This window comes from Pyrgilauda ruficollis, unplaced genomic scaffold (genome assembly GCF_017590135.1).
Source record: "Pyrgilauda ruficollis isolate IOZ18807 unplaced genomic scaffold, ASM1759013v1 scaffold50, whole genome shotgun sequence".
Taxonomy (NCBI): Eukaryota; Metazoa; Chordata; class Aves; order Passeriformes; family Passeridae; genus Pyrgilauda; species Pyrgilauda ruficollis.
Genome location: NW_024526600.1, coordinates 6576040 through 6598573, shown reverse-complemented (window position 1 = coordinate 6598573; position 22534 = coordinate 6576040). Strand labels below are relative to the sequence as shown.

General features: G+C 50.4%; 1 protein-coding gene across 1 annotated transcript in view; it reads left to right on the top strand.

The window, feature by feature from the left end:
• The window catches only part of IGSF3 (immunoglobulin superfamily member 3), a 93082-nt gene extending 70564 nt beyond the window's left edge, over window positions 1-22518 (top strand). Inside the window, exons 7-10 of the mRNA XM_041480227.1 lie at window positions 12454-12864; window positions 14461-14868; window positions 18628-19059; window positions 19447-22518. Of these exons, the coding sequence (XP_041336161.1) occupies window positions 12454-12864; window positions 14461-14868; window positions 18628-19059; window positions 19447-19697 (1502 nt within the window). The 3' untranslated portion in view covers window positions 19698-22518. The remainder of the gene's footprint in view (window positions 1-12453; window positions 12865-14460; window positions 14869-18627; window positions 19060-19446) is intronic.
• The last annotated feature ends 16 nt before the right edge of the window (window positions 22519-22534 follow it).

The following is a 22534-nucleotide window of genomic DNA, read 5'->3' as shown; positions in this document are numbered from 1 at the left end:
GTGCTGGCTGTGTGTGTGAGAGGTTATAGAGAATTTGGGTATCATGTCAGTTCACCAGCAGCAGCGCTGGGATCCAAAGCTCCCTTTCCTGGCCTGCTCCTCAGTGTCATGCAATCCTGCACACCTTGGGTTGAGAGCTCATGTGTGCTTTACAGGGACAGAAATCTCCACTGCTTTAGGGCCACTGCTGAGTTTTAACTCGTGTAGGCTGGGGCAGAAATCCAGGCTGGTGTGAGGGGCTGTTAGACATGGCTGGAGACCAGACTGGCTAGATAGCCTCTGGCTATTTTATTTCCCTACAGTAAGTGTTCTCCTTTTCACTTCCATCTCTCAAGATGCCTGTTGTTTCTTTCTTGGTGAGCTCATGTTGCAGCAGAAGGGGAAGAATAATAAAAGTGCATCTCAGTTCACACCAGCTGCTTACCTGAAACCAGAGCTGGCAGGAGACCATGCACAGTAGTGCAGTTTGAACTAGAAGTGAGCCCTGAGTGCAGGAGTGGAGATTTCTTTTGTGTTTGGGGCTCCCCTTCTGCTGCAGTATCTGGCCTGCCTCTGAAAATCTTGGTCTGTCATCCCCAAGGCCATCATCCCTTTCCCCTGAGGGTTCACCACCATTTTTCCATCTAGAGACATTGCTTTGCCCTTTGCCTTTCCCCTTTCCAGGTTGAGAAGAGCGGCCAGCATGCAAGGTTTAGTGGGCTGATATTTGAGAGGTCCATCAGGATTAGCTGTGTCCTGCCCTTGGAAAGGACATGTGGGGTGGCTCCCTGGCATTTACAGTTTCCCTGGGTTTTAGGGGAAGCAGAGGTACCTTTTAGGGGAAGCAGGTGGTTCCTTTTGAATCCAAGTGACCCTGGAAGCATTTGAATTCAGGCTGAGCTCTGAGTGTCACACTGAGATGCCAGCTGACCTCACTGTTCCCTGCCCCCTTTCTTGCACAGCATGGAGGGGAAACAGTCCTGGGTCCTGCCTGAGGGAGGAAGGTGGTAGATAGGTTCAGACAGGTCAAGGGAAAGACCCAAGGGCTGTCAGTCAGGCTCTGTTCCCATCTCCCCCTTGGATCTTGCTTCTCCCTGCCAGGTGTCCAGGGATGGGACAGCAGGCACTGTCTGGGAGTAGCGCATGTCCGTGTGGTGGGCAAGACTCAGACAAGGGCAGCAGACTGCACCACAGGGGCTGTGCTGCAGTCTGGGCAGGCCTGGGTGTCTGCAGAGTGCTCTCTCTTTTGGCAAGGAGGCTTGGGGCACATTTGTGCTGGTGTATTAAATTGCCATTGTCATTGTGTGTGTTACTGCACTTACCATTCCTCTGCAGCACAAATGAGGGGGTGATTCAGCAAAGTCCTGGGGTCTGAGTGCTGGAGAGTGTATCTGGCAACAGCAGAAGCAGAAAGCAGGGCTTTCACACAGCATCCCCATCCTCAGAGCACCTTCTCACCCCTTTCATACTCATACAGCTCCCCACCCCTCCATCCTTGCATTGTCCCTTGTCCTGTTCCTTCGTGACTAAATCTGGATCGGGCGCTCAGGGAGAAGCTGCAATCGCCTCTATAAATCTGTCCTCTTGCTGCTGGGATTTTGACAGTAATGAACATGGGAGGAGGGATGGCAGGGGATGATAACTGAGCAGAAGCCAGGGGTGCTGGGCTCCTCACTGCTTTTTTGCAAGCCAGTCTACAGCAGATTGATTGACCTGGGAGCCGTCGAGCAAACAAGGCAGTCATGCTCTTCATTAGAGCATTAATTATCTTCCAGAGGCTCTCCAGGGGCTGCTTCTTAAAGTTTGGTTGATTAGAAGCTGTCAAGTTGAAACCATCATGGGGCGGGAGGGATGTGGAGGCTTGTCAAGCTGGTCTTGGAGGAGCTGGAGGTGGCTTCTTCCTGAACCTTTCTTTAGGAGTGGGTTGAGCCAGAGCTGTGCTCTCCATGAAGTCCTGCATTCAGGTGGGTGCAGAGCCCTGTGCTGCTTTTCTGCTCTCCACAGGAAACTAGAGAGTGGCTGTGCTGGGCTAGCAATGGCCAGAGAAACCTAATGAGTGGAGAATGAAGGACTCTTGCCTCTTTGTCCAAGCCCGTCCATGGCAGCCACAGAGAGACTATTCAGTCTTATGCTCCTCCTTCTCTCTGAAGGCTCACTGAGCAGCCAAGCTCAGTGAGATGGTTGTGACTGCAGGCTGAGGATGCTGGGAAGATGAGGAGGGCACGAGGCAGAGGAGAACTGGAAAAGGAGGCTGCTTCATAGCACACTCAGGTGCTGAGAGAGGGGGACTGATTTTCAAATAATTAACCACCAAGACATTTGTGGAGTATAGTGAGAAACTTTCCTTAACTCAGATACTACTGTTAATGCATTCATTCCATCTCATCTTAGTAATTCTTAGTAATTTCAGTGTATAAGGGGTCCTTTCATGGATGGATGTGAAAGATGCCTTTTCTACTACAGGTGGCCAGTGCAATACTGACCAGACTCTTAAGTGGAGGCTCAAACAAGTGTTTTCAAAGGCCACAAAGTCTGTGCTTTCACCTGACATTTCTTGCTTCTGGCAGCATCCAGCAATAAAGTTAAGCAAGCAGAGTTAATGAGCTGGAAACTTCCTTACAGAAGTGAAGTCTGGAAACTGAAGTTTGCTGCTTGCTTGATCCCAGAGTGGTTTTGCTCTGTAGAACAGCACTGCTTCCCTGCTTTACAGCTGCCTGCTCCATCTGGCAAATGGTTGTACTCCTGCTTGAGTGCTGAAGGAGTTCAAAAAGAGCCCAGAAGAGAGGAGCCTGTTCCTCAGCAGCAGTGGCTATGGCACAGAGCAACCTCCTCTTCCCTGTGTGCTTGGGGACTTGCTCCTTTCCCTTCACTGCCAGGGGTGAGACCTGCTGTTCCTCCTCAGAGCTGCTGCTCCTTCCTTCCAGCACACTGAACACATGAAATGAAGGGGCTCAGTGTTGCATGACCCACAGCTGTCCCCTTGCATGGAACTGCATTAGTGACCCAGCTGGAGCCCTTTTTCTTCTGCAGATAATAGAGGTAGAGTTGATTCTCCTACTCCTGCCCATTTGCCCTGGGGAGCTCTGTTGCCACGCTTGCCGGGTCCTCTGGGACAGATTCCCCACTTAGACTTGCTGTCACCTCCTTGGCACAGTTATTCATCCCAGGCCAGCACCCCAGAGTGCTTTTTCTCCACATTTAGCCATCACTCCCTCCTCCAAATATCCCTGTCCTCCTGGGTGTAAGCATCAGGGGAGGGAGCTCATGCTGGATGTGCTGCTGCATTCCTGACGCTGTTCTGGGGATGATGACACTGGCCTTGTGGGGTCAGAGCTGTGATTCACCTCTCCCTGCATTTGGTTTTCCTTCTGGGTGTGGTGCTGCTTGGCTCCTCTGCAGGTTTTCCTGTGAGAGCCTTCTGTAAGAGCCAGGTGTGTTGAGCTGATTGCAGCCAATTATGTTCAAGGTTTCTCTTGGGACTCCAGGCTGGAAAATGCACCCAGGGGCGTGACCTGAGAAGTTGAACTTTAAATGGATGAAGCATCTTGGATGCATTTCACAAGGGTGAAGAGTGTGGGAATGCATCCTTGCACCTAGTGGAACCTTAACCTGACTCAGCCTGCTCTGTGTGTGCCCACTGATCTTAGTGCAGGCAGTCTTTCTTTTCAGCCCCCTGACAACACTGACAATGCCAGGAGACCTGAGCCATATCCAGGATATGCTAATGTCTTCAAATTAGCTCTCTCCATGGTTACTTTTTAGGTGCAAATCTTTCACTTCCATTTCAGAGTACTCTCTGCTTTCTCTCTTTGATATCTCCTGAGCAGCTTTCCACTCCTGTTTGCAGGGTGGATATACAAAACCATGGTGTCAGCCTGTTTGCAGTCTGCACATGCACCTTCTTTGATGTTGTCTTGAACAGCTTCTCTCTCTCCACACACTTTAGCTTCTCATCGATTCCCTGTTTGCTTTCCCTGGACTAAAATACTCTGTTATGAGCAGTACTTAGACGGTGTCCAGCTCTAAAGCTTTGTACCTCCTCCTGTCCTTGAAGATCTCAAAAGCAGAGTCAGCAGGGGCAGCCCTTGAGGGAGAGGGAGACTGGTGATGAGCAGCTTTGCAGCCGGGTGTTGACCACTCTTGTCCTGTCCCAGTCTCTGCATGGAGCCCCTGCTCTCCGTGAGGTGAGTGGCCTCGGGTCCAGCAGGCTCAGTGCTGCAGCAGCACAATATTTCTCTTGCTGCATTCTCAGCCCCCCAGTCAGAGCAGTGCCCAGCCCAGGGGTCCCTCCCCATATGCCCAGTCCACCCCTGTGCATGGCACCTGCACCATTTTTCTGTGTTTTGTATCCTGAGGAATGCTTCTCCTGGCATGACAAACTGCATGTTGTGACGTTGGTCAAAGGCTGATTCCTGGGTTCACTGAACCTGTGATCTGCTTCCTTACAGCAAAATGGCTGCAAACATGATGAACCTGTGGCTCAGGTTCTTTTATTTTAACATATCTATGTATACATAAAAGTTTTCTCTCAAGGCCATCTTACTTTCTTAAATAGGCATTTGGGATGCTACTAAAGAAAATTACTATAGTTTTCCTTGTCCTAATTAACAGAGAAGCAGGGAGTTCAGATGATGATGGATCTGTAGCCCATTATGCTGAAATATGTCCTCAGTCCTTAAGACGTTCAAGAATACAATTCCTTCCAAAATTACAGATGGCTCATTTCACTGGGCTGTTCTTCCAACAGTGGTTGTACTCCCTAGTTACAGAAGCAGCATCATCCATGAACGTTCAGTTTTGGGGAAATGCTATCTTCAGCTGCAGTTAAATGTTGCCATTCCCAGGACTTGGCAATAGTGCCTCCCAGGTGGGAAGTAAACTCCTGCAGGTGGAGCTGACCTGGCACTTTGCTGCACAGAAGGAGGTGATCCTCATCCCCAGTGTGGGCTGCTGGCTGCATGGTCCTGTCCTATTCCTTGTGCTGGCACAGGTCCTGCTGTGCACCAGCTCAGTTTAGTATACCTGCAGAAAGCTGGCCCAGTAGAAAGGAACAGTTAAAGGTGAGTGAAGTGAGCTAATGCTTGGGTGAATTCAGCTGGGTCCTTCTCTTTGCATGGAGAGCAGCACCTGACACTGGCAGGGCTGGTGTGGGAGTATCCAAAAGGTTTCCTGATCCTGCCTGAGCTCTGTCTGGAGAGCTTGCTCTCTGGATGGCAAGAAAATGACATTTCACACCACCCTAAGCAGCTCATCTGTGTCTGCCCAGCACTCAGTTTTTCAGCAGGAGCTGCTGAAAATGCCCAAGTCAAACACAGCATGTGTGAAATCAGCCCTGCACTACAGGGAGCAGCTGTGCTCTGAGTGTGCAACTGCACAAAACTGCCAAGTTGTTTTGTGAGGGAGGAAATATCTCAGGAAATCCAGCCTCCAGCATGGCATGGGAGTTGGTGTGTGGTGCTGCTGTGTGTGTTACAACTTGCTCTTCGGGTGCATTTAATTACTTTTTTTTCCTAATTGATGGAGCACTCCTTTGTTTGAAATCTTTCTGACGAGAAGTTGATTAAATATTGCTGTATGTTATTTTTTTATTTCTGTATCTTCAGTGTAGCTTGATACTGAATTTATCTTCCAGTGATCCTATCTCCATATTTTAATTTACAAGTGATCAGTGAGCTGTATATTGTTTTCTGACAGCAGGCACAACTCATGCTGGGAATCTTTGATTCCTCCCTCCCCTCCTCTCTCCCATGCAGAACTTTTTATGTGCATACCAGGGTTTTGCAGGCAAGTTTCTGATTTTAGGTTTGTGAGGCATTTTGCTTTGGGGTACATTTGTTTCTTGCTGTTCTTTACACTGACATGGTTTCTGTTTCTTGGGGAAAGTCCTGTTTTTTCCAGGCCAGTGGTATATCCCAGCTGGTAGTCTCTGCCTTAGCCTTAGCTGGACCTGGTAGGCTGTGAGCTTCCCAGTTTTTTCCATCCTTGCCTTTTCTGAATGTGCTGGCAGATGTATGGCTTCTGGGCTTTAGAAAGCCTTTCTGGGTCACACATGATTCCTCCCCAAGGCCCCACTTGGTTACCTGCTGGTTTGTTAGCTGCTCCACAGGCTCCGGCACGGCTGGTAATGCCAGGCTGTTCCCTAGCCAAGCACATGTCCTTGTCACTGCCTGCAGTCTTCACATGCAGAGATGGACTTGACCCACTCCCACAGTGTTTGGTGGGTCTGCAGTCTGACTGCGCTGCTTTTGGGGAGGGGCAGGCCATGGGGCCACTTGTAGGTACTTTGGGATGATCAGACTTCTTGGGGCTGGATCTGGTGGGGGTGCGGATGAGCAAGCGGATCCACCGTAGGCTTTGAGGAGAGGTGCCTGTTCTGCTTTGCCACAGCACCCTCTGGCACCGTTTTGAGAGCATCAAACTCCACTCCCCAGGCTGCAGCAGCTCAGTGTCCTTCAGTCCTGTGCCTGTGCTTGGGGCTGAGTGCTGGGCAGGGCTGTTGGACAGGTGATGGTCAGCGTGGACGTGCACAGCTACATAAATACCCGGCTGGTCTTGCTGCAGCAGCTGTGAGGCTGGGGAGTGTCTGGGCTGCCTGCTGGGCTGTGGACTTCACAGCAACTTGCTGAACATGTTGAAATGCAGGTCACTTGGTGGTGTTCAGTCACAGGCTCAGCTCTTTTGTCTGATCACATGGGAGGGGGCTGAAGCTGAGCCTTCCTCAGGAAAGGGTTAATGCTGTCTTTCCTTCCCACAGAACTGCTCTCCCAGTAATTCAATCATGTCAGCCTGTTTGCAGGCAATAATTCATTGTTATAGGAACACTACAGTAAAGTGACAAGTTAATAATGGCAGTAATAATGGCAGGCAAAGTCTAATGCTATTTCCCTTTCTGCTGCTCCTGTTGCACCAGCAGCCTCCCATGTTGGCTAATGCAATTTGCAACCTCACTAATCCAGTTTCAGGAGGAATTGTGTTCAGTTAAAAGAGAATAGCCGGAGTCGGGAGCTGTGCTGCCATGCTCCTGCCTTCTCTGGGGAGGTTGCCCCAGTGCTGGAAGCCTTTGTCTTTACTTCGCTGTGATTTCTGTGCTGTGGTTAAGCTTAATGAGCACAGTCCTCCTAGGAGAATCTCGTTTTCTTCCGTTCTGCAAATGCCTTTCTTCTGATGCCTCCTCTCCAAAAGGACTTGCACATCTTTCCCTTTTGAACGTTGGTTTGATTTCAGCTAACCTAATAAACGTGAGTCACCCAGCTCTTGCCATGCTGAATCAGTAGGCTGGCGTGTACTTGCTTGACTCTGTTCAGTCATTAAAGCAGGAGTCCTTGCAGTGTCTGGGGAGATGGAGGAAGCTCCTCAGCCCTGCTTTGTGGAAGGGAGAAGAGCTGGCAGGGGTCTGAATGTTAGTACATGTCTAAGCCTGTGGCAGTAACCTGCACGCTGGTCTCTTGAATCCCAGGCAAACATCCTGGGGGAATTCAGGCACCGAGTGCTTTTCTGCCACTAGTTAGGGAAATGATGAAGCACCTCTGGGATGTGACCACAGGCTGAGGGGATGGCTGAGTTTGTGCCAAAGGCCTGGCCATTGCCCTTCAGGGTTGTACACTTGAGTGTGCTGGGGAGAGAGGGGTTCCTTCTAGAAGTCACCGTGGGGCTGTGCTGTTGGAAAAGGATCTCTCCTGACTGGCCTGCTAAACCCACTGTATGGTGTTAAACCAGGGCTGGGCTCAGGTTGGGCTGGCCTCATTTCTGCTCCCCCTGCACACACACCTCAGCACAGTGAAATCTCGCTGGAGGCTTTTAAAATTAGGACACTTCCCCGGAAAACTTTTTGCAACATTTCATCAGTTCTTTCCAAGCAAAAGTGTTCTCTGGAGGAGCTCTCCCCAGCGAGCAGCAGCCTCCAAAGTGGGACACCGCCTCCCTGCTGTGGTGACAGGGCTTTCTGGGGACTCTGGGATGGTGGTGGCCATCCTCCTGCCCACCCTTCTGTGCCACAGCTGCTGGTTCATGTGGAGCTGGCTCCTTTCCCAGCGGATGGCCCCCTCCTCCTTTGCTGCAGGGACAGCATTCTGGTGTTTTGTGTGGGGCTGTTTTGGGGAAATGCTATCTTCAGCTGCAACTAAACAGTGCCATTCCCAGGCTTTGGTAATAGTGGCTCCCAGGTGGGAAGTAAACTCCTGCTGTTGTGTTTGCTTGCTGCCTACAAGGCAAAATGTTGTAAGGTGTTTGAGATGGAGCATCTTCTTATCACAGCATTTTTAGGTACAGGTTGCAAAGTGCTTTGCTAAAGATAAGTGTTGTAACCCCAGCTTGATGATGAGGAAACGGAGGGGAGGGAGCCAGGAGGCAGCAAGTCAGCAGAAAAACCATGAATCACATCACTGTCTCAGTCCTCCTCCTCTGATGACTGTTCTCCCATCCCCCAAAATATTTGTATAACTGTGCTTAGCACATGCTCAGCTTGAGGAGACTGATTGCCTGCTTGATGGTGTGGAGAAAACATCTACTACATATCAGCTTGTAGAGGATCTGGCTGTGTCATAGCTTGCTGTGCTTGTAAGGAGTGTCTGACCTGAGGTCCCAGCCAGAGGTGCAAGCTCTGAGGACCAGAAGCTGCCGCATGCATCTTGAGATAATGATAAAAAAAACTAAGAGTTTTCTAACCATGACTTGTTGCCAGTGTAAATTGAAAGCCTTAATAGCATATGCAGGACCAATTACAGTACATTAAGGTACAATATCCTCTTTACTGGCACTCTCCAGGGAGCCAGGAGATATTGTGGCAACAGGATTATGGTTTGCAGATGATATGCACGATAACTTCACCTAGACGCAGGCACCTGTTCCTCTCACAGAGCAGATGTTCGGGAGGCTGTTAAGAGAACATCAGCCTCTTGACAGCCAGCAGAAAATGCTGGGTAGCCGTGTCTGTTCACACGCTGTGCCCACCACCTCTGCTGCCTGACACGGGGCTGGAGCTGCCCTGCCCTGCCTCACCTAAACCCCAGCCCCTGGGGCACACGGGATCAACTCGGCCTTTGAAGGCTGAGCCCTTTCCTGGCTCTCTGCCCAGGCAAATCCTCCAGCCAGGAAAGGGAGTTTCCCCTGTCAGTAGGGCGAGGTTTTGCTGGCTGAGTGCCTGGGACTTCTTGCAACCTCACTGGTGCACCAGCAGCTACAACCATTTCTATGTCATGGCAGCATCTCTAAACATGGCTTGGCAAGCTGCACATGGCATGGAGAGACTCAGTTTGCACTGGAATAGGCTTACCACCAGAATGGGAAGAGATGGATGGACTCTTTGACATTGTATTGTGCAACTCCCATTACCCTGAACCACCAACTTCAATATTATCTGTTTTCCCCTTTTTAAATAATTTTTCTCAAATGCAAAATGAACTTTGTGGATTTGTTTGCGTATCTGTGAATAGCAGCTGATGGTCAGCTCCATGGGAGAGCAGAAGTGCGAGTTACCCCACAAAGCTTCGCATGTCTTAACGATCATTTGCCCTGAGGATCTTTGCCCTGAGGGTGAAGCTGCCCCAAGGTAACCTGTGTGCCACAGCATTTCCAGCTTAGCTTAGCTGTTACCAGCCTGTGGTCCATAAAAGCCTTGAATCATTACTATCTGCAAAAGGTAATGGAGAAGAGATGGGTGCCTGTATACTATGCTGGAACCAGCACCAGGATGTTGGAAGCGTTTGGCATTCATAGAATTGGAAAAGACTGAGAATGTCCTCTCTAATTCTGTGAGAGGGAAACAGAACCTGCACTTGCATCTTCTGCGGTGTGCCTCCCTTAGGAAAATAATTCATGTCTGATGAAAAGTGCATTGGCAGGGATGTCATTACATATCACTGATACCTCTAATCTAGAGGAAACTTTCTGCATAGTGTTATGAACCTCTGCAAGAGTATAGTCTGGCAGAGAGAAGACCTGTGATTCCCTGCCAGGGCTTGCTGCTCCAGCTGGTAGCAGCTGTAGAAGCACTACCTCATTCAGTATCTTAGGGGACTCAGCACAAATGTGGGCAAATTCCTGACTGCTGGCTGCAGTGGCTGCCAAGGATGGCTTGGAAGGATGGGGGGGTGTGTGTGAAATTTAAGATCTCATTTTTGCCAGAGTTAGTAAGATTGCTTCCCCATTGCTCTCAAAAAGATTTCTTCCCAAAGGTTGCATGGGAGCAGGGAAAGCTGCTGAGGCGCCATCTGAGAGTCCTTGGATGACCTCAGGGGTCCATGCTGTTTGTACACAGTGACAATTACTGTGATTATCGTCTGGGAGCAAGCCCTCACTGCTTCAGTGGAATACATCTGTCATGTTCAAGGTGGGTCTGTTGCCCCAAACACTAAGATTAGAATTGCTCAGTGTCAGCCATGCTCATTTAATCTCCTGGAGGTGCCACGATGTGGGAAGAGCACTGTGAGAGAAGGGTGCTTGCCTCTCAGCAGCTCTGGTCTGTGTGTACCCTGGCTCTGTGTGTGTGTGTGTGTGTGTGTGTGTGTGTGTGTTGATATTGAGCAACCCACCACACACAGCATGTGTGTATATACTGCATTTTAATAGATATAGGGCTACTGACTTAACATACACAGTTGCTATAGTAACAAAGGTTTCCGTAGTAACGGTTGCAGAAAATAATCCAGTACCAATTAAAAATAAACTGTTTGGAAAGGGGGCTGGGGAAGAGAGGAAACTGCTGAGAACCACCTTCTTCTTTATTCGTTCACCTCCTAGGGACTTGGAAGATTGATTAATGCTCAAAATAACCGTTCTTAACCAATGGTGAGCCAAAAAGCTGGGATGAGGGTGGGTGTGGTGGCTAAGGCTGTTGTCCTAGAGAGAAACAAAGGGGAAGGAATGTATCTGGGGTATGGCAGAAATACAAGAGGGTGACACTGACTCTTTCCATTAGGTTGAAGTCCTTGGGGAGGCAAAACAAGGGCAGTTTCCTTCCTTTCCTTCCTCCAGTGTCTGCATGCCATACCACAGGCAGGAGTCTTTATTAGCATACTGATTAAAGCCACGGGCAATCCAGGCTCCAGGGGAATGTCTGATGCGATACCAGGATGCCTATCTCAGCTGTGATAGCGCAGAAAGCATTGCTGTGGTGGGAGTTCCTCCCATCTGAAGTTGTTTGTGCCCATCCTCTCCCTGGGCACTTCACTCATCACTTGTGCCGACAGGCATCCGAGGCCCTGGTGCCCAAGGGAAGCTGGAAGCAAAGCATGATGCAAAGCAAGGAGCCTGTGCCTTGGTGAGAGAGAAGACAACGTTGCTTCCTCACAAACACAGGATGCGTGGGATATGTTTCCAGGGTGTGGATGGGCACGGGTCCCCTGGCAGCCTTCAGTTGTTTGTGCCTGTGGTGCCACACTTTTGTCATGCCACTTGGACCCGTGCGCTCTTCAAGTTTTATTGAAGAGATTTGCAGCTTGTCAGCAGCAAGGCAGCATTCCCCCTTTCCAAGGGGAGCAGCTCTGTGAGGAGAGGTGAAGGAGGGGAGGCCCATGGTGGCAGAGCTGCTGGGAGGAGTGGTGTGTCTCGCTGGGTGGGAGCTGCCCCTCTCCGCTGTCTGCAGCTGACAGGGACTCCAGGGCACAGAGCACAAGTGTCACAGGAGGGCGCCTTCTGTCCTCCCCTGCCAGCTGGAATGCCCTGGCTCAGGGCTGAGGTGACAAGTACAGCGTGAGCACACACTGCAGCAGGGGCTCTGTCTTGTGTTTGTACAGGGAGAGAGGAATTGGGAATCTGTGTGTCTCTCCTTACAGGAACTAGAGTTAATGATTCTGCTGTATCATCCTCAACACCATGGGACTGCTTAGCTACAGCGTGGGAACTGCACTTGTGCTTGGGAAGCCAAGAGAGGTGATGGGCCTGTGGCTTGTCCTAAGCTGTGCAGTTTGTGGTGGACTTGGAGCCAGATCTCCTGGCTGTGGGAGCAGAGCTTGCTCCCTGCTGATGCCTTCCAGTCTGGTGCTCTTTCTCCGTTTCCAGTTGTGCCTGCACTTCCTCCCCTAGCTATTGCGTGTCTGTGGGATACATCTCACTGAGATGGCTGGCATGTGACAGCAGTGGGATCTCATTTAATTTGCTTTCTCAGAAGTGGTATTCTCTGGAACTGGTCAACAGCTCATTGCCCTGAGGTACAAGTGGTATGATTTCACCATGAGAAAAACCACTGAATTTGGGTGTAGTCATCTTACTAAGTCTGGTGCCTTAGACCACTATGAATTAAAAAGAGTATTTTAAAGGTCAGACTGTGAAAAAGCAGCCTCTTTCGCTGAGGGACACAGTGGGAGGATCCAAGAGTCGATAGGGGTTGAAAGGACAGACTTGGTAGAATATCTGATTGTCTTAAAGGCATATGGGACCCAAGCAAGAGGGGACTCTCTGGCCTACCCCAAATCTGGTGAATTTCCTTCCTGTGTTAATGACCCACCTCTCTTCATTCTTCTCCATTCCCCCTCGCAGTGACCAAGCTGCAGGTGAGCAAGTCGAAGCGCAGCATCACTCTGGTGGAGAACCGGCCCATCCCCCTGAACTGCTCGGTGAAATCCCAGACCAGCCCCGACTCCCACTTCGCCGTGCTGTGGTACGTGCACAAGCCCTCGGATGCTGATGGAAAGCTCATCCTGAAGACCACCCACAGCTCGGCCTTCGAGTACGGCACCTACGCGGAGGAGGAGGGGCTGCGGGGCCGGCTGCAGTTCGAGCGCTCCGCCTCGGGCGGGCTCTTCAGCCTGACGGTGCAGCGGGCAGAGGTGCGCGACAGCGGCAGCTACTACTGCCACGTGGAGGAGTGGCTGCTCAGCCCCAACCACGCCTGGTACAAGCTGGCAGAGGAGGTGTCAGGGCGGACCGAGGTCACCGTCAAGCAGCCAGGTGGGGTCCTCTTGGCACGGCCTGTGAGATTGCCACCCTGTCCTTGCATCCTCATGCCTGCACGTCCCTGCGTGGAATGAGGGTTTTCCCTCCTTTGATGTGACTCCTGTCCCTCCAGGCTGAGCTTGTGTGCCTTTCAGTGTCCCCACATGAAGGTTGTCCATCCCCCATAGTCTACAGGGCCATTGCATCCAGCCAGGTTTCATTATCCTTGAGAGCATCATGTAGCAAGAGTGTCAGCTAGTGACTTACTGAGAGAGAACCCCTGTGTGTGTGCCTGTCTGGGAAAGCAATTTTATGTCTTGCACACAGTTTAATTTTACTCTCTGGATCCTGGCAGGCACAGGGAGCCTTGTGTCTTTTCCCTTTGCACATGAGATGGGAATAACGTTTAATGAGGTGGGAAGCTGGCTGCCAGGAAAGGAGAAATCTGTTCTGTGGGTGGTTTCTGTGGCAGTGGATTACACTGATAAAGATGAGCTGGTGGAGGGGCTAAATATAGCCCCCACAGGCTGGAGCAAAGGGGAGAGGCAGAGAGGCAAGTACTCTACAGAGCATTGGTACTTCATGAGGAAGCCTGCCTTGTCCTTGCTTGCTCCAGTTCCCTGTATCTGGAAGATAAAATCCCTCAGGCAGGATGGATGCAGCTGGATATCAGGGCTGGAGTAGGGTGTTTAGTGCATTTTCTTTGTCTGGATTTGGCTGGCTAGACACAAGCTCTGTGGACAAGGGTGCAGGGGGGATATTAGATATGGTCCCCAGTGCAGCTTTGCCTGGTCACACGCACAGGAAGCACAGCAGGACATGGCTTGCTGCCAGTGCCAGCTCCTCATTTCTGTCTGCAGAGTCCCAAGACGGCTGAGGGGTGGTCAGGGACAGGGGAGCTGTGACTGTCCCCTCCTTTGCATCACCCACCTCTCTCTGGGAAGTACGGTGCTTGTTGCTTGCTGCAGCAGCAGTACCAGGGAAGTCCAGGCTGGCCCTGGAAAGAATTGTGAGGAATTTAGGAGAGTTGGACACGTCATTTCGCATAAAAGAGCTGATTCCAGTCACCGTCCCGTGTATCAATGAAGTTGTGGAGCACAAACCAGGGACATTCCCGGGTGTGACTTTGCCCTCATGCCACTTCTTGTTTTGCAGCGGGGCTTCCCTATAGTCAGCTGTCTGTTCCCTACCTTGCCCTTTTTTTTCTTTTTTCCACAACAGGGAGCTTACTAGTTGGGATGTGATCAGGCTACTGCCTTGTCCTAGGAGGAGAACAAGAAAAGAGTGAGGTGTGATCTCCCTTCATTAGGTCTCTGTGCACTTAGAACCTCCCAGGTCCTGCTGGGAGATTGTGGATTTCCAATTCCCTGCACTGAATGGGTCGTTGGTGACTAACCTGAGATTTTCAGAAGACCCTAAAAAACACAAGCCTTATTTTCTTCTCCTCCTCTATTTTTTTTGTCCTTTCCTTTTTCCGTCATTTTTTCCTGTACGTCCTTATTTCTTTCATCACACCCCAGGATTGTAGCCGTGCAGGAAAGGCTTGTGGGGTGACAGAGGACCCCTTGCAGCCCTTGGTCACGTTGCATTTCTAACGGGCTTTTCCCATAGATAACCGCCTGCAGGTCAACCAGACCCACAGGAACATCACGGTGCTGGAGAACGAGTGGGTGACCCTGGAGTGCCTGGTGAAGAACCGGACCAGCCCCTCATCCCAGCTCTCGGTGGAGTGGTCCGTGTGGCGGCCGGGCCGCGCCGAGAAGGAGGTGGTGGCCTGGCTGAGCCGGCAGAGCACGCTGCACTACGGGGAGCCGGCGGCGCTGGGCGACCTGCGGAGCCGGCTGCACCTGGAGAGCCCGGCCCCGGGCCTCTTCCTGCTCTCCATCCAGAACTCCACCGTGCGCGACAGCGGGGCCTACGGCTGCCGCGTGGAGGAGTGGCTGCTCGACCCCAGCGAGCGCTGGTACAAGCGGGCAGAGGACCTCTCCGGGCTCATCACCCTCACAGTCAAGCAGCCAGGTCAGTGGGATCTGGGGCCATCTGCCTTGAGCAGCCTTGTGCCCTCCTGGGCAGGCACGAATCACCATCTGTCTGTCAGTGACAGTGGGTCCAGGCACAGGGCAGGACCACAGAACAGACCATGCTGATTCCTTTTTCCATGTCTTCTTGATTGCACTTTGCTTTTCAGGAAAGAGCATAGAGCAAGTTCTGCAAATACAGCTAGATGGGCTTGGCATTTTATCACTGCATCTACAATTTTCTCCTTTTTTTCAGCACTTTTGGCAGATAAAACAGGGTAGGCTTCTGATTTTACTCACATTTTGACTGAGAATAGGATGGAAGAAGCTACTTCTGCTTCCCAGGTGTGCTTCAGAGGCAAGGTCCTTTCCTGTGAAGAGGTCAGTGGAGGCACAGTGCTGAGTCTTACTGAGCTTGCTGACAACCAACACCTCCAGATCCCTTTCTGCAGGGCTGCTCTCTAGCTACTCCTCTCCCCACTTCTACTTGTGCATGGTGTTACTTGAACCTGTGTGTAAAATCCAGTCAGTTCAGTTTGTTAAATTACATTCCATTAATTAAAGTCCAGAGCTCCACTCTATCTAGATCACTTTGTAAGGCCTCTTGTCCCCCAAGAGAATCAGCAGCACCTCCCAGCTTGGTATCGTCAGCAAATTTGCTAATAGTGCATTCCAACTCCTGTATCCAGATCTTTGATAAATATATTGAACAGCACTGGCCCTAAAACTGAACCATGAGGAACACCACTGGTGACCAGTTATGAGCCAGAAATAGCCCCATTCACTGTGTCCCTTTGAACTCTGTCCTTCAACCAGTTCTTTACCCAGTGCGCCATGAACTCCCCCCATCCCACAGCTGGAAGGGTGCTGTGAGGGACAATGTGAAAAGTCTTACTGAAATTGAAAAACTGCATCCACTGCCTTCCCTTCATCCACTGACAGAGCAGGTGACACAAGGATATTGAATTATTCAATCAGACTTCCCCTTTTTGAAGCCATGTTGGCTGTGTCTGATGACTGCATTGTTCTGTGAATGCCTTTCCGTAGAACCCTGAATAATCTTCTCCATAGTTTTTCCAGGAACTCATGTTGTACTAACAGGTCTGTAGTCTCCTGGGTCTTCTCTCATGTCCTTCTTGTAAATTGGAATATATACTGGCCAGCTTCCAGCCAAAAAGCACTTCCCCAGACTCCCAGGGCCCTTGGATAATGTTCAGGAGGAGTCCTGCCATAACATCTGATGAATCCCATCAGGCCCCGTGGACTTGTGGACACTTGGCTGACACAGCTCATCCCTCACAATTTCAGAGTCTGCAGATGGAAAAGTTACTGTTCCTGCACTCACTGTCCTCTGACTCATGGGACTGGGCAGCCCAAGGTCTGTCAGTGTTGTTAAAGACTGAGACAAAAAAACATTGACTGCCTCTGCTTTTTCTTCATCCCTATTAAATAGGTAACTGTCTTCAAGAGGTATCAGTTCAACATTTTCTTCAGACATCTTGCTATTAACAGCTTTAAAAAAGTGCTGACACAACACTGACCAATTTGAACTCTAACTGAACTTTGACATTTGTCTCTTCTCCCTGCATATGTGAACTACAACTCTGTAATCTTCCTGCAGAGCCTTTCTTACAGAGATCATACAATTTCTTTCTCCTCTTGAGCTCCACAAGGAGTTGCTGTTCAGCCAACATTGCTTCACTTAGGACACAGTGGAGCTGCCTGCTCCTGTGCTCCCAAAAGATGATTCTTAAATCTGACCAGCACTGATGGACTCCTAAACCCTTAAAAGCAGATTCCCAGAGTACTCTGCTAAGTTTTGCCTGTTTTAACAACAGATAAGATGCAAAGGCAGTTTACCTTGGAAAATACAAATTCCCTAGTTTTTGACTTATATGGCTCAATATTAAATGTCTGTCTTAAAGGTTGTAGGACAAATAACAGTACAGTCCTTCTTCACTGAGTACTTTCCAGCTTCTGAAGCAACCACTCTGTATGTTCTGCAGTGCTTCATGGCTGCCCATTCCAGCAAGATGTCAGCCTTGTAACTGTGCAGCGGAGCTGGCAAAAGCACGAGGTTCTGGAAAGATTTTAATGGTCATTCCTGGCAGACATTTCTACTGTGGAGGAGGAGCAGGGGACAGCAGAGCTCTTATCTGCCACATCTTTGCCTGGGAAGTTTCGTTGGCCAGAGTGGCTTGAGCAGAGAGACCTCCCCAGGCAATCCCTGTGCCGTGCTGGGTTGTCACTATAGTGTGATAATTGCCAGCCCTGATGTAGGGGATAATGAACAGCAGGAAAAATCTCAGAGGCTGCTCTTGAATTGCAGAAGAACGTGGAGTGGGAAGAAGAGAGGGAGTTGGGAGTTCACTAATTGAAGATTTTTTTTTTTTAGAAGTGCTTTGTTGTTGTTTGTTTTTGTTTCATAGCAGTCAGTACTTAACAAAAATGACTAACTGTGCTTGTGACTCATGTCTCATTAGTGAGGATCTCCAGCCTCATCTCTCAGGGCTATAATCATCAGCAAGGGTGGGGGGAAACCTCTCAGTACCTTCAGACATCAGTTCTCCTCTTTCTGCTTAACCTGCTAAAGGTGAGGGAGGCTTTGTGTTAGTTTTGACAAGCCATTTCCATCCCTTCCTCCTTTTTACCTTCGTAGTCCCCAAAATTTCATGACATAACTCATTCCTGTTTCTGCTCAGAAGTCTTCTTTGGGAAGATGTGAACTGCAAATACTCATATTGCTTATGTCCTGAAGAGCTCTGGCTTTAATTGAGGTTTTCCTCATGGGACCATTTAAAAAGTGCTGGGCAGGTGCTGTAATGAGAAGCTCACTGGGCACAGCAGCTCTGTGGCTGATGAGAGCTGAGGGACAGTAGCCCCCTCCTGAGAGACACTCAGGGTCTGCACAAGGGACGGCTTGCCCAGCTCTCCTCACTGGAGAAGAAAGTGCCTCTCTCTTCGGTGAGCTATCGACCTGTCCTTCCTGCTCAGCTCCCGCTTTGGAAAGGGCTTTTTAATCTTTAAATGAAAGCTTAGATCCAGACTGATTGTGATCCCTGGAGTATGTGCTCCCTGGCAAGATGACTAAACCAAATGTTAATTGCTCTTGAAGTCAGCCTTTAATCAACTCATCGTGGGTTCTGGCCACTGTGTCTCAGTTAGGTAAAAACATCTCTAGCCTTGCAGCAAGCACTAGAGGAAAAAAAACGAGGAAGACTGTCGGAGCATCCTTGCTGCATCAGTGTTGAGACCATCTCTATGGAGGAACCTCTTACCTAAATGGCTTTCCAGGCTGCTGGAAAACATCATCTTCTCTTCTGTCATGATTTTCAAGTCCTTTGAGTACTCTCAAAGAAATAAAAAGCAGGGAGTGCAATGTTCTATGCAGCAGTAGCTGGGGAGGAATAGCGCATGGCTCCTCAGTACATGCACCAGACCTTGGTATCCTGACACACAGAATATCTGGATGAGCTGCAGCAGCTTTCTCCTCCCATCCCTTAGTTGGGGTGAGGGTGGGCAGGGGTAGGATGGTGCTTGCAGCCAGCACCTGTTTGACCCCATGCCAGGTGGTGCGTGGTGAGGTCAGAATGCTGTGCCTGCAGGGTTGGCCTCAGAGCTCCCTGTGAGTCTTGGCAGGCTGCAGCAAGATTTGGGTTTTGCTGGGATCGTTGCCAGCACCAAAGTCATGACAGTTTGTGTTGAGATAGGATGGTTTGATGATAGCTCAGCACTCACCTCTTGATTTTTGTCATCTCAGATCCCACCTTGCAGGTGGACACAGCCACCGCCAACCTCACAGTGCAGGAGAAGGAATCCTTCCCGCTGGACTGCAGCATCCTGTCCCGCTCCAGCCCAGAGTCCCACTTTGCAGTGACGTGGTACAGCCTGCGGGCCAAGGAGGCGGGCGACCACGCGGAGGAGGGGGAGGAGGAGGAGGAAGAGAGGGAAGCGGTGCTGAGTGTGGGCCCTGATGCCATCTTCAGCCCTGAGGCTGGTCGCTGGGAGGGCCGCCTGCGCTTCCAGAGGCTCTCGGCAGTGCTTTTCCGGCTGACGGTGCTGCAAGCGGGCGGTGCCGACACGGGCAACTACTCGTGCCGAGTGGAGGAGTGGCTGGCAGATCCCAATGGAGTCTGGTACCGGCTGGCCGAGGAGGAGTCGGGCATGGTCGCTGTGCACGTGCAGGATGCAGGTGAGAAGTGGTGATGACTGTCTGGGGCCGTGGCCCTGGCATCCTCTGCATCTTCAGTTCAACCAAGATGAAAAGACCAAGGAGTGAGTGGGGCTAGGGCAAGTCTGTGGTGCTGGTACTTTTCCAGTCAGCTCAAGGGTTTATAAGATACTATAAAATCTCCACCAGGGAGGACTCTTTATCGCTCATGAAACTCTTGGGGGGGATAAAGCTGAAACATGCCCTGTTAAAACTTTCTTCTGTTCTAACACTGTTATTTTTCCCAGAGCTCCACCTCCTGCTTTGACATAGAATAATGAGCATCTGGTTTTCTGTGTTTCTGAGCAAGTTTGCATGCCCTGATTAGAGAGAAACCATGAAATGTGACCACCCTGTGTCTCTTTCCAGGCTCCACGCTGCAGTCTGTCATCTGCTCCAATGACGCCCTCTTCTACTTTGTGTTCTTCTACCCCTTCCCCATCTTTGGCATCTTGATCATCACCATCCTCCTGGTGCGGTTCAAGAGCCGAAACTCCAGCAAGAACTCTGAGGGCAAGAATGGGGTTCCCTTGCTGTGGATCAAAGAGCCTCACCTCAACTACTCTCCCACTTGCCTAGAGCCACCAGTCCTCAGCATCCACCCGGGAACCATGGACTAAAGAGGCAGAAACACCTGTAGGGACGCACAGAGGGAGAGAAGTAGAGATACACCGGGAACCCTGAGGAACACAGTGGGGTTTGTTGTTCTTGTTTCATTTGTTTCAGTGTCTGTGCTCCAACACAGTGGCTGAGCTCTGCCCAGCCAGCAGGAGCAGGAAGGTCCAAGGCTTCTTCCAGCACCTGTGGAAACATACCCCCTCACCCCAATGGACAGAGGCACTTGCTGTACATAGCAGATGTTCCTCTTGGACTAATTTGACTCACATCAGTTGCTGTCTTTTGGGCTGTTGCTTTTTTATTGTTTATTTTTTGGTCACTCAAAGAACTGTAGACTTACCCTGCCCTCCACACAGTGTGGAGTTCCCAGGGGGTATTTGGTCCTAGGATAATCTCTTTGGAAGTAAACATATATGTTTTCCAAAACAGACTGTTTTTCCTTCTCGGACCCAGTGCCACAGTGAAGAAGATCTTTTCCCAAGGTGCGCTGAGCTAGCTCCTCCCTCTTCCAAAACAGACAAAGCCAGGTCTGTCCCCAGAGGGGTTAACTGGGCTGTCTGTCCAGAGGTCCATTTCAAAGACTGGCTGTAGCCTCAGCATCTTCTTGCCTCCATCTTACTCGTTTTCTCAGGAGGGAGCAATTCACCTTTTGGGAGTGTTCCCAGGTCTTGGAGAGACTGAATATTGAACGTGCTTGCAGTCAGGATGAAAGCAGTTTAGTTTGTCTCATGGAACTGAAGGGGGGAAAGGAAGGACACCTGAAAGCCCTGACTATGTTGTAGCAAAGAGGGTCCTTGTACGGTCTCACCAGAGTCATGCTCTTCCCTGGTGTCCATGCTGCCACCTCTGATGAGGCAGATCTCCTCTGTGCCCCAGTCATTTGGGAATGGGAGGCTTAATCCAGTCTCTGAAGGCTTCAACATGACCAAAGTAAAGACTGTAGGAAGGAGGAAAGGAGAAGCTCCACAGGTCAAGTTCACAGTCCCTGGATGGTTCAGCCAAGGAGCCCAGTAGCAAACATGCCACGTAGTGGGGATGTGCAGTTAACCACCATATGTCAGGAGTTTTCCTGTGGCTGCACTGCTCCCCAGTGTGAGCCTGGACAAAGCAAGGGGCCTGCAGCACATCAGCACCCTGGGGACTTCCCTGTCCCCTTGGCCAAGAGAAATCTTTCCCCTGTGTGTATGTGCATCTGCCGTTTGTTTCTGAGACTTTAGGAAGAGAATTCATTTCTCCATAAGCTCCCCCTCCTGGCAAAGTCACCTGCTCTTGTAAGAGTCGCTGTGGCAGGAAATGCTGTTCTTTCTGTGAAAGATATGGCTCTTGTGAACCAAACCAGGGCTCTCGCCACGTGGGGCACCTGACCTCCTGCACCCCCTAATGCCAAGAACCCCTGCCCTGTCCTGTGGAGGAAACCGCCTCCTCCCCCATAAGCGTTACGTCTGGCGGAAGAAAATGTTTGCCAAAAATGGCCTTTTGTTGTCTTCCTTGATGTCTTCCTGGCAGATCCGGCCATTTCTTTTTTTGCAGCATGGCTGAAGCCAACCGGGGGCAGATGGGCACAGCCACAAGACCCCCCTGCCTCACGTGTGAGAGGTGCCATACCCACAGCCGTTGTCCTCTCCGGAGGGTCGGACTGCTCTTTGGGAGCAGAGGGGACCTCAGCAGATGCTCTGTAGCACTAAGTCAGTTAGACCCTGATGCCTTGACGTTTCAGAGGTGGTGAAGCTTCAGGTAGGAGATCTGCACCGTGAAGCCTCGCTCCTGCTGTCTGGGAGAGGACCATGTGGCTGCAGATCATTCCGTGCTAAGGCGTTTGAAGTTGGCCACCTCTGCACCTCCACCAGAACAGCACTGGTTTCTTCTTCAGCTGGGAATCCCCAGTTTCACTCGTTCCTCTGTGAAGTCTGCCTCCTCGAGAAGTAACTGCTTACTGGCCCCAGCATATGCATACAATCACATTCCTATATCTGTATGTATCGCACACCGCACACTTGTCTTCCCTTTCTGGCTTAGACGTCTGCAAAGAGAGGAGTGGGATGAGAAGTGAATGGAAATGAAGAATCGAGGTGCAAACAGCTGCAGCTGCAAGCCAGTGGGTATTGTTTCCTAACTGTACTATCTCCTGTATGTACTGCTCCCGGGCAGGAACCACGACTCACTTCAGCTTTAAGGAAGAAGAGAGAATGAAGTCAGCGGGAGCCGTTCTTTCCTGGGAGAGCTCTGCTCCGTGCCTGAGCCACGCTCCTCCTTGCCAGCCTGTCTGCCCCAGAGCAGGGCTCTCCTGGAGGCCTGCCACAGAGTCCAGGCTTTCCTGGGAAGTGGCTCCCAAGTGGTCCCTGAATGTACCTTGCTGGTGATATTTCTCCATTGCTCTGGCAGTGTGTTGCCCAGTCTCAAACTTCTCTCAGTTTTTATAAGGCAGCCTCTTCCTGTAATGAGTTTTAACACAAAGCTTTTCAAACCACTCTCTCTGCAGTAACTTTCTGTAACGAACCCAAGAAGAAGGAGAGAGACCCTATCCATGCATGATGTGGAAAAATGTCTGGGATTTTTAAAAAAAAGAAAAAAGTGAAAAAAAACCCAACAAAAACTTTGTACTATGTTGCACTAAAACATGTTTTATACAACACACCCGAGAGCTGTAGTAAACTGTGTTGAAATTGTGAATCCTATTGCTGCTGGTTTTTGTCAGATCTGGGCTTTTATTATGCACGCACAGCATAAAGGTGTGCTGAGGCCCTCCTCTTGGGAACCCTCTCCCTCTGCCCCTACTCCTTGATGCAATAACTTCTCTCCCTACCACTGGTAGCACATCTCTCTCTTGCAGCTGGAGCTT